The sequence below is a fragment of the Notothenia rossii genome (assembly GCF_949606895.1).
Source record: "Notothenia rossii genome assembly, chromosome: 12".
Taxonomy (NCBI): domain Eukaryota; kingdom Metazoa; phylum Chordata; class Actinopteri; order Perciformes; family Nototheniidae; genus Notothenia; species Notothenia rossii.
The window spans coordinates 20,162,188-20,174,512 of record NC_136911.1 but is presented as its reverse complement, the minus strand read 5'-3'; the positions used below and the strand labels follow the sequence as shown (position 1 = coordinate 20,174,512).

General features: G+C 42.6%; 2 protein-coding genes across 2 annotated transcripts in view; one reads left to right on the top strand and one right to left on the bottom strand.

Annotated features, from left to right (window-relative positions):
* LOC307026164 (uncharacterized protein) overlaps nucleotides 1-12,325 on the bottom strand; it is a 28,275-nt gene that overhangs the window by 2,601 nt on the left and 13,349 nt on the right. The window contains exon 4 of the mRNA XM_079661336.1: nucleotides 4,826-4,882. Coding sequence (XP_079517462.1) covers nucleotides 4,826-4,882 — 57 coding nt within the window. The remainder of the gene's footprint in view (nucleotides 1-4,825; nucleotides 4,883-12,325) is intronic.
* Nucleotides 2,346-4,415, top strand: bhlhe22 (basic helix-loop-helix family, member e22). The gene has a single exon (XM_079661331.1). It carries the CDS (start codon nucleotides 2,573-2,575, stop codon nucleotides 3,365-3,367), a length of 795 nt encoding a protein of 264 aa, XP_079517457.1. The 5' UTR covers nucleotides 2,346-2,572; the 3' UTR covers nucleotides 3,368-4,415.

Here is a 12,325-nt window from a genome sequence, read left to right as displayed (position 1 = left end):
CCTCATATCCCTCTATTCACTTCCTGTTTCTAAAGTGCTGATTCGGGTATACAGCTTTAAAAAAAATTGATACAAAAAAAAGGAGGGGTCTGAGCTCATGCGGGACCCGGCAGCTACTGTCTAAACTAAATACTGCCGTGATGAAATGCCATATCATGGATTATCAAGGATTCTTTCTGAAACAGTATGGAGCTCAAAGGCTTTCTCTCTTGCCGGTTATACCACAAGGTGAGTTCCTTTTTACTTCCTGCTTCTTCACACACATGCTCTCCAGTACAGGTTAGCTCTGAGTGTTAGCCATGCTAATGTAAACACCGACCATATTACGTCCAAAACAGTCGGGCATTGTTTCTGATAGCAACTTTCTGATTGGGCCGTGGGTCCACATTTCAGATATTAAGTCATATCGGACGCAAATCTGGATCAGCTCCGTTGTAGCCCCGTTTTTAGAGATTTGGGTACAGAGGAAAAGAGAGAGGGTTTTATTTTCTGACGCTGCGTGAGTTCCCCGACACACCGGGGACACATCTTTATGTATAAAAGACACCAGAAACTGCATTTTGCATGATAGGTCACCCTTTAAAGTATTTTTTTTAAGCTAATACTTTTTTACTTCTACTTAAGTAACATTTTGAATGCAGGCCTATTACTTATAACTGAGTATTTTTACACTTTAATTAAATTAATAATCTTCCTCCACCGCTGTAAAGAAGTCTACAAACTGAGTTAATTCCTCAGCTTTGTACAATGAAAATATCTCAAATCTTTTCTTCCGTCTCCCTCTCACGAGTGGATTTCTGAACAGAACTTGTCTTGTGACGTACTGAAGGATCAGACCTCTCTACAAAGATCCATTCAAACTAAATCTGTAGCTGCCAAGGTGCTTTATCCGAGGGTGAAGGAATCCACTCCATATCCCCTGTGGTTTCAATCAGCAGGGGTTACCTGTAATCACTGATAAGGGTAGCTTAAATATAGGCAGCACACTGGTATGGTAACTAGGTAACTTGTCCTGAGGGCATTGCAGCATGTTTCTACAAAAGGCTTCCAGGGGGGGGGGGGGGGGGGGGGAGTAATTACTGAACAGGCTTTTTGTGAAAGAGGTGAAGAAGAATGTGTTGCAAGCAGTAAGAAAGCGGGTCATAATGAATCCCAGTGAGCTGTGGGGTCACCTGGGCTACGGTGCACTTTGGCTACCTGTGGAGTTGGTGTACGACGTCTAATAAGAGCAAAGGGTCTCTGCGTGTTCAGCACCGGACAGCTCCCACAGCAATGGTTGAGGTAAACATCTATGAACCAAAGACAAAAAGATTATGCCCCTAGTTTGCACAACACTTGCTATTTTTCAAAGACTGCAGCACCCACACCTATTATGTAAATTGATTCAGAGTTATAGAAAATACGTATTTTTCCTTTTATCTATTTTTAATTGTTTTATAAAAACTTTAAGTGTAATATCCAAACCCACACTTATTCACAGTTGCTTTACTATTTCAAATGGAACAAGGAGATGGCATTTTTCCAATTTACCAGATAATTATCATAGGCACATTTAGTTCAATATTAGGGTTTTTCTTTAGCCCTCACATGATGGTGTGCCCAAGGGTAGAGAGCTGGACAAAGCTTAGCTAATGCTGAGTACATTTGACTTCCCCTTGTTGGTGTACTGCACCACACAACCCAGTAGATGGCAGTATGACCACAGGTAAATGTTGGTCAGGGAAAACCAAGAGACGTCCTGCACTGCAAGAATATCCGTGTTGGTTTGGGGAGATTTAGAATACAAAGCAGGGGAAATGAAATGTGCTGGCTGTGGTTCTCATAAGGATGATGCAGTCTGAAGTCTGCTAAAGAGTGTCATGTCAAGTTTGGTAATTATATGCTTGGTCTCTCTCTTTGAATTCAAGTGGCGGTTTGATGCCACATAAGAAAAGAGGAACCAACCAAATAGTGATAAAAGTAATGAAAACACCACTAGTCTATTGGATTTGAATCCTATAGACTTCTACAAAAGAGATTGACTAAAAGTACAACTTCTCACACGGTCCATGAAGAATATCCCCTTTTATGATCAGACTCTCTTCTAAAAACACAGATGCAAAATGACTTGTAAACACACACTTGAAGGGAATGATAGAGCACACGCGGTATTGTTTGCCATGTTTAAATGCCATTAATTAAAACGTTAAGCTGATTGGGTGAGGAGTGAGAGGGGTGAGGGGGTCTCTATCCCAATAGGCGAATCCTTTTTAATAACCCGCCTCGAGATAATGATGTAAAAAGACTCAGGCGTCTCGTGCGTAACGAGGATCATCGCGGAGATCCTGTGAAGGTGAATGTGTGTGAGAGAGAGAGAGAGAGAGAGAGAGAGAGAGAGAGAGAGAGAGAGTCAGAGAGGCACTTATTACTTGAGTCTCCTCCTCGTCTCCACACCTCAGCTGACAAGTCGAGCAAGCCTGCAACTTCTCCTCTGACACACAACTAAACTAAAGCAGGAAGAACACAGGGAGAAACTCATAGAGGCGCGCGCAGAGTTCCCAGAAGAGACCGTTGCCCGCACGAGCAAGAGCCCATGGACAGGATGAACTTGAACGGAGGCGCGGGGGACATTTTTCACAAAACTCTCAGCGCTGTGTCCACTAAGAAAACGGATCCCTTCCGGTCGTCGGCTGGCATTGAACTCGCAGCCAGAGACCGCCAGTCACCGATCAGCTGCTTTGACCAGACCGAGCAAGACTCCATCCAGCCGGGAGGACTTGCAGGAGGCAGAGGGGGTCCACTGGGTCTGCCCACCGGATCTTTGTGCGTCAATTTCGGCGAGAGCGCCAACAGGACCTCTGCGGCGGAGAGCAGCGGCGGGGACGAGGACGATGACAGCGATGAGAGGTGCGAAATGATCCTTCTGACTGACGGACGCAGCGTGCCCATTGGGAAACCAGGAGGTAAGAAAAACAAAGAGCAGAAAACACTGAGGCTTAACATCAACGCCAGAGAGAGGCGGAGGATGCACGACCTGAACGACGCGCTGGATGAGCTCAGAGGGGTCATCCCTTACGCGCACAGCCCCTCGGTGAGGAAACTCTCCAAAATTGCCACTTTGCTGCTCGCCAAAAACTACATCCTCATGCAGGCGCAGGCACTGGAGGAGATGAGGCGGCTGGTGGCGTATCTGAACCAGGGTCAAGCCATATCTGCCGCCTCGATACCGGCCACCACCGCCCTCGCAGCTCCCGGGTTGGGCGCGTACGAGCAGCCGCCTGGATATCCCTTCCCACCCGGGGTGGCTTCAGCCTCCTGCCCACATAAATGTGCCCTATTCAACAACGCCACCGCCAGCCTCTGCAAACAGTGCACTGACAAGCCTTAAGACTCCACAGACGCACAGGGGAGAGTTTGAAGAACACTTTGGGAGACCTGTGTTGTTGATAGGCTAGAGACGAAGAAGTAATGCCGATGAATACTTTTATAATATTTACTAAATGCATTCAAAACGCGCTTTTTTGTTCAAACAATACTTGATTGTGTATATAAATCATCCTTTAAGTGCTGGTATGAATGACAGTGAAGACCAAACGCGAGGCCTGTGCGAGTGGCTGCGGTTCAGTGAGTTGTTGATCACTTTGGACCTCTTTTCCCCAGGAGATTTGGGTGACCTGACAACCTGCGACTTTTTAAAAACATGGACACCTTCCTGGAGCGTTAGTCCAACCTCACTGCTGCTTCCTTATTTATTGATTTTTTATTTCCCTCACCTCAGAGACATTTGCTTTCTGGTTCGAGGCCTGTTGTCATGAACTTTTCTATTGAACACGTGGAATGTCATGAACAAGGAGATTAAATAGAGGCTGGTTTCCAGATATTTATGTGCTAACCCGGCCACTTGTTAATAGATGCGCACGCCTATTACAATTCTTTAATGGGGCACTGTGATATAATACTATTCAAGAAACATTTAGAAACCTTCAAGAATCAAGCTGTTTCGGTGTGTCTTTTTGTAATTTATTAATTTGGACATTGATATTGGATATTCTGCCTGCATTGCACATTGTAGTCTCTTTCTGAGTTGATGTATTTTTTTTTTTTACACAATATGATCGAGGTCTTCAGATGAATCGCGTTGTCAGGTCAAGATGTGGATTATTGTAGATACTTTGGTTATTATATGGGCGAAGAGGGCCATTTGTATGTATTTCAGTGTTGAAAAGCTTTATTAAAATATTTTGAACAACATAAATACTTCTGCTCCTTCATCTGGTGTCAAATTTAGTGTCAGTGAATGCTGCGTTTTTAGAATTAATCATGTTTTAAATTGCAAAACATTTTTATTATAGTGCCTATTATGAAATTAGACCACCCGTTTCTGGGTGATGCAGCTCTCATTTCTCCGACTCTCGCGACGTGTCAAGTACACTGAGAAGCAATTGGTCAATCATTTTCTGCTCCATCAAAACCGATAACTTGTATTTTCTTGAGCTGAAAGTGACGCCAAGTCTTGGGAGCGAAGGCCAGACGTGTAGGCTGAAAATCGCCTCAAGGCAGAACAAAAAACAGCTCTCTGCTCCAGGAAACAAAAACAAAAACTCTGTCCACCTTTATTGCTTTTATTAAAACAATTACCGTGACGGTGTGTGATAATACGTTAATTCGAAAACAAGTGTGTATGAAAACTGTCGACTGTAATACCTGCCTTCACGCAATGAAACACATCGTTAAGGCAATTAGACCTCCAGAATGTGATTAAGGAATGTAATTACGACACTGCTCATTGCCGTAATTTGGTGTCTTTAATCACCACGCAGCCATCAGCTGACTCCCATACACTCACCCTTTGTCCTCCTCGGTCGTCTGTCCACACCAGGAGATTCTGATGAGACCAAATAGCCTGAAATGTAAAGACATTATTTAAAATCCTAAAATCTTAAGTCTTTCTACTAAGATATTAATCTCCAAAATGCAGACAGGAAGTGAAGATGGATCAAATGAGAAGACTGCGTTTAGGCCACACACTTTTTCCAATTACGCACGAAATCAAGGGGAAGAAATACAGTTATTACGAAATGAAGCAACAATTGTATTGATGATTAAGTTACTTAAACTTAATTTTTGTCACATACAGTAAGGCCATTAAAGACTTCAGTGCCATGGACAGAGGCAACTGATGTTAAATGCAACATACTGAGATGTTCTTTCTCACTAGATGAATTAGTGTACTGCTATTTCTTTTTTATTGTGGATTTTCAACAATTAAGCATTTCCTGTCAGGCTTTGATTAAATTGTTAGATTGACCTGCACAGATTTTCAGCTCTAAATGCAACGACTATAATCTTAATTCAACACTGTGCAGACGTTAAAAAATATATGCAACAGACATCTTAAATGTCAATGTTAAAACATTTTCAAGGCAACATTATTACCCGCTAATATATCCCAAACAATCCTTGGTTCAATGTGAAAAATGTAAAATGAAATACTCACTTCAAATTAAATAAATTCAACAAAATACCCAAATATAGATCTATTGCGTCACAATGTCTTTTAGATGACAGATTAAAAAAAGAAAAAACATAAAATAACTAAAGATAAGATTAAAAAAATAAGATTTTTCTTATAATTGAAATGATAAATGAGTTTCTTTCTTTAAACATGAGAACAACAGTGACATTGTGTTTGTGTTTTTCCTCCGCTCGCTCCGACTTTGTGTCTGTATGATGAGCCCCTCCGACAACAGGGTCATTACAGTGTCCCCTTTAATCCCATCACACTCCTGAATGCCTTGAATCCTCACACAACGCCTCTTAATCAAGAAGGGAAATGATCAGGAGACATCAAAACAGCTCATGCAGAAAATCCTGCAGCAGCTCCTCACGTTTTAGGACTGATATTTTTAAGTTTTGACACAGGAATGGATGCTTTTTGAGCAAAAAACATTAATTATGCAACATGCATTAATGCACAAATGACTAGAGCATTTAACCCATACTAATATTCACATTAGCCCAGAGGAGGAGATTCCCTAGGGGTGAGACAGAGCCATATGCGTGTGGGAAACAAAACATTCAAAGGAAAACAGACAACACAGACAAATATCAAAGGCAGAAATGTACAACTATTTTACTACTAAACCAGGATTTAAGTGACATTCAAAATGGAAAGCCATCATTTCCCTTTTGATGTGGGAACTGCTCGACACTCGGTGGTGTTTGAGCCATGGCTACAAGCTGGGGAAATGTCACGCACACACTCTGAAATGTTATGTGTGTGTGTTGGACTGACACTCACAAGTCTCTGGCAAAGAGAAGTTTTTCCTCAGTGGCCACCGACCACCGCCATAATAGGCAACATCGATTTTTATTCATGAGTCTAATAAAGCTGAATCTTTCTTAGAGGCATTTACAACGAGATTCAGGGCTCATGAATAAAAGTGGGAGATAAAAAACACCCCTTTTCATAAACCATAAAACGTCCAATTTACCATATCAAGGGCCAGCAGGGTGCCTATTCATAACGCGGATGTGATGTCTGCTAAGGATGATAAACACGGAAGTCAAAATATACATAAGAGCGTTGAATTGAAATGTCCCCTTCATATCAGTAACAGGCTAAACACTGGCAATGGATTCATCCACGCTGTGTCATATTGTGTGTTTAAAAGATATATGTGCCGAGCAGGCCGAGGCTCCAAATCAACTGTGGGCGGTAATTCACTTTTGTCAGGCTGCTGATAGAAATGCATAGTGTTGTCTTTGTGTTATGCACACACGATGCGGGATATATAATATAAGTGTGAGACTAAAGAGGTCAATTCTGATATGTTAAGTATAGCTTGTTGTCCTAGTGTTTCTCTTTCATTATGAGCCATCGAGGTGCAGCAGTTTGTAACATTTTAGATGGATTTTCCAAAATGTGATATGACACTTCTTTATATTTCAAGTGTGTGGTTTATTTTATTCCCAGTAAATACAAGAATATAGCTTTTTTTTTTTACATTAGATACGTCAATAACCAATATCAACTACTGTCCAAGTTGCATAATTCCTTTTAAGATGATCAGGAAATGGATTGTTGTGTATATCAGAGCAGCAAGGAGAAGAGTCTCTACGAGTGCATCCAGCGTCAATGTTCACTACACAGCATAAAGCAGATTAAGACAATCATTTCAGACATTTCATTCAAGTTCATTTTGTTAAAATGATATCAATAAAGAACACTCACATTACTTTTTGCATTATTTATCGATGGGAGATCTATTTTAAAAACTCCGTCAGATATATTTTGACGAATGATACGACTCGATGTCAGTCACAAAAAGACAAATACATGACGGCAAACTGTAAAAAATGGAATTGTATTGATTGATACTTACCACCACCCACAAGCAGTGCTCTGTTGGGGTAAAGTGATGAGGCACTCTGATACAAACATATACAAAAATGAATTATGGTAGACTTTTCTGAATTCAGCCACTTTAAGTAAGTGTAGGGTTATTGTTGATCATTGTTATCTTTAGATTTAAACACATGACAGTGCACTGTACATACTGTGTGGATCATTAAAGCAGATTATTTAAGAAGTTATTTGAACTAATCTAGAGTTCACTCAGGCCAATTGACTTTCAATTCTAACAACGCTAAAATACATATCCATACATTTCTGACTATGTTTTGGCTTTTGACTCCTAACGTTGAGGGGAATGTTGTTTTGTCTGAGGCAGCCTGGAGGTCAGGTAAACATATGGTGCCGTGTTTAGCTCTGGAAGCTCTAACAGGGCGAAATAAATGACGTGGTAATGTGTGATTATCCTCTCATCTGGAATACAATTGTTCAGTAACATCTCTAATATTCCAACTGCCTCCATATTAATCAGATTAAAGTCCCAATCCCCTAATCCCTGTTTACCGATGGCTCCGTCTTTGTCCCGTAATCTGATGTTCTTTTATTCTGCTGGGATTAAAGCGTGTCATGGCAGAGCGCAGCAATTTGTGCTGTTGTTTTGAACAGAACGGGCTCTGGCGCTGTACAGGTTTTCTTCAAAACAACAATTTACTCTGGATTTGGGAAAACAAAAACAGGTGCATTTAAATTAAGTCCCTACATTCTGCAAACATTTGGATCAGTTTACGAGTGCTGTCGGGAGACAATTCAATTGTTTTGTTGACATCTTATGGTGCTGTTGCTTAAAGAAGTCTGATGTTTTTTTACATGGTTCCTTAAATTGGATTTTGGCAAATTGAAATGTCGCAAAAAATGTTGTTTTTCCAACAGACTTGTAGTGTATTCAAGTGTTCACACAATGCTTGTGTTGTAGAGGCTCCTCAGACAGCTGTGAACTTTCCATTTCTGTGACCTTAACATTAGGATCATGTGCCGCTGTTTGATGTACAGTGCCCCTGCAACCTCATGTGAGCTGGCAAAAACAACATGATACATTCACAACACTGCGAGAAAATAAGCTTTAAAAAGGTAATAAACGTCATGGATTCGACTCAGGTTGAAGTCTGTGTGCGTTCAGGTGTGAGAGTGACAGGGACCACTTGTCCTGATCAATATGCAGCTCCTGACCCGCTCAGGTCCATTAAAGCTAAGGCGAGGTGGATTCCATCTCCACTCTCTGATATTCATTAACTCTGGCTCCCAGATTGAAATAAAGACATGATGACACAATAACAGTGTGAATCGCTCACTGTTCATTTAATACACACACACACACACACACACACACACACACTCTTTCTTTTTGTTTCCCTCACACACACACACACACTCACACACACACACACACACACGGATCACAAGACAGATCAGCGAGTTGCGGTTGAAGCTATAAAGAAGCCGGTGTCTAATACCGCCTGAGTTGTGTGTTCTGATACCGACAGCTACTTGTTTACGTGTTATTCATTTCCTGATTGTTGGACAGGTTTCTGATTAAAGTGTAATCTGAAGATTAAGATGCACTACAGCCAAGGTTAACTGTATGTAAACAAAGGCATAACAAAAGAGATGAAAACAATCCAAACACTGCCTGCTTTTGAGGTCATTTACCGACTTATAATCAATCCCGTTCTCTCCAGGAATTTATAATTATAGAGTTGGTTTCAGTGTAAAATGTGGAAGCAGACGACGTGCTTCCCTCTGCTGAGAGTCTGTCATGTTACTAGAGCATGAAAGCGCGGCCGTTAGTGTAACACTTGCTTGGCTGATCTTCCTGATGTGCTGAGTGCTACTCCAGGCTTCAGTGTATCTGTCTGAGCAGAGGTCTTTAACAGCCATGAATGCCAAGCATGGGGGAGGCAGGCCAGGCCAAGCGTAACCACGGCAGCCCAATGTCCTTGGCTCCTCGGCGGCCTTCACCTCACACTCCCTGCACAGTGAATTTTATGGCTAATTTCCGGCAATTTATCCTGGCACTTTCAGAAGAGAGATTCCTGCGGGAATAATGTGCATAATTTGCATAAATCATCCTGATAGAATGCATATCAGCATGTAACCCCCCCCCCCCCCCCCCCCACACACACACACCCTCCAACCCCCTCCCACCCCTGTCTGATGCTGCAGCGTTTACTTTGTAATCAAAACTGACTCTTTTCCAACCGGCGGATGCACGAGAGCCATGAGAAGGGGGTCGGAGTTTAGGCGGGTAATTACAAGGAAGTCACACACACACACACACACACACACACACACACACACACACACACACACACACACACACACACACACACACACACACACACACACACACACACACACACACACACACACACACACACACACACACACACACACACACACACACACACACACACACACACACACACACACACACACACACACACACACACACACACACACACACACACACACAGAAAGCTACAGCAATACAAATAAATATAGATTCAGCCTCACAATATAAAAGAAAAGTTTATATATCCGGACTTAACTAAAGTGTAATAATGAAGCACAAAGGCATAATAGTCCTATCTCCGTTCTTTAAGTGTGATTTTTTGCATGAAAAATGTTGCATTATTTTTGTACTTAAAATGTTTTAAGTGATACAGCTTTTAGGACGGTAATTTATAGGCTCAATTTTGTCTCTTTCACACTATAGTATCAAGATCTCTTTTTAATCTGAGCCCCTTATTCTCTCTTTGTAGCGGTGAAACATTGAGGGTCCACAGGCCTGTTTTCAAGAGCTCCTTCTAAGCGAGCGATTGTCTGAGGAGAAGAGACGGGGGTCAGCGCGCAGCATCCCCCCCTCGCTGTGATCTAATTTGACGTACAGTGAGAACGCGCATAGTCTCTCGGACTGCCTTTGCTACTAAAATCAGCTGTGGTCAAATCGGCTTTTGTTGGTTTGAGGAGGTGTGAGATGAAAAACGGAGGACTGTTGCAGGACGAGGTTCTGGATTTCAGTGCAAGATGGAAATAGTAGACAACGATGTTGACTAATCGGAGCGGACACACAGACAAAACAAGCTCTCTGCACTCGTTACATGCATTAGATGTTGTGACTGACAGGAGAGAAGTTGAGTGCGTTTTAGAGAGTCAGAGTGAGCGCTTTGTGTTACTAATACCAGTTTCTTCCACTGGCGCTCATCCCAGAGTCTCAAGATCTCAGATGGTATCACTGGTGACAACAGGACAGTCGTCCGCTGGGTGGACGTTAATCACAATAATACAGGGCAGCCTAATCACGACTCACTGATCAAGCGCTAAATGACATGCCTGCCGTACCCACTGTAACCAGCACAGGGATTCAAACACCAAGTCTAGCCCTATTTCAGGGGGGGGGGGGAGGCAGTGGTTATGAGGCTGGTGCACAGCCATCCAGACAATAATTACTCGATGACTGTGGTCACATTAGGGATCAGTCAAAGCAGATTAATTTCGACTGATAGCATTGGTCCCTCCTAAATGCAGATTTTCTTAATAAGAGTGAAATTGTGTCGCTGAGAGGGCGAGGGACTCTGAGCTTTGCTATATGGGGAACTCCAATTACTTATGTAGGGAGACAATGTCTTCTTTGCATGAATGAGACAGCGCTGAATGTCGGCGCAAAATTAGCGCGCAAATGTGTTTTTTAAGTAGCACCGGTCTGATGTGTGTGTTTGCATGCGTAGACTGTATGCACAAGCACAGACAAGGCAGTGTGTGTGTGTGTGTGTGTGTGTGTGTGTGTGTGTGTGTGTGTGTGTGTGTATGTGTGTGTGTGTGTGTGTGTGTGTGTGTGTGTGTATGTGTGTGTGTGTGTGTGTGTGTGGCACCGGTAGGCCTTTCACTAAATACCCAGAGACCCCGAGAATTACCCAGAGCAGAGAGGACAGCATCTGTTTGTGTGCTTGTGCCGAGCAAACAAGGCAATTTAGAGAACACCAAGGGAGCAGCTAATAAACACAACCTTATTCCCCCTTCCTCCTACACCTGGCTCTGAATAATGCAGCGCTACAGTACGGACGCCTGTCTGTCTCTGTGTGATTGTGTGTGTGATGCAATGCCAAAGCCTGGTTCACCTGACGAGGAGGGTATATTTCTTTGCACGTGTGTCGTATGTGTGCATGAGCAATTGTGTGCCATGCGAGTGTAACCATTCATCATTCTACAGTGAGAGGGATGCCAGGGCTGCTGGGAAATGGCAGGTCTGTGTCCCATCATGCCCTGGCGTCTTTGTCTGTATTGCTAAAACTGTGCCAAAATGTCTGCCCTGGATACCTGGCATAGAAACAGCACTTTACTGTACACAAAGGTGGGTCTCTCACATACACTGAAACAACTGAAATGTTGACTTTAATTCAATGTGTTATGTCAACAGCTTTCACAAAACTGTATTAGGTTGGTTGGAAGCAATAATATAGGTTTATATATAAAATGTTAAACTTAATAATATTGCTTTCCACCTACCACCGTTATGTGAAATCTGTTGACATAGTACATTTAATTAAAGTCAACATTTCAGTGTATATGCCATCACAATGGCCTAATAGCATTCCTCCCATTCTTTTTTACACGCATGGATGCTGGAATCAGTGTTTTAAGATATTACATTCATCCATAAATAGATTTTTGATTTTATAATCCCAAAAAATAAGATTCTCTGCCCTGCAACTGCCGCGTTAAACATGCTGACCTGCAGCTTCGCTCATAGCCGCCACGGACTCTGATATGTAGCCAAAGTGACACCCAGAGAAACCCGGCACCAGACCAGACACAAAATGGCCGTCCAGTGCCAAACCCCGCCTTGGCTTTCACTTCGTATCACGCCACAGGACCTGGCTGGGGACTGAACGCTTTACAGGGCATTTAGAGAAAAACCTCACAGCCCACCTTCTA

Excerpts from the sequence above, each read along its gene's own strand:
- bhlhe22 (XM_079661331.1), top strand. The coding sequence starts at position 2,573 with ATGGACAGGATGAACTTGAACGGAGGCGCGGGGGACATTTTTCACAAA.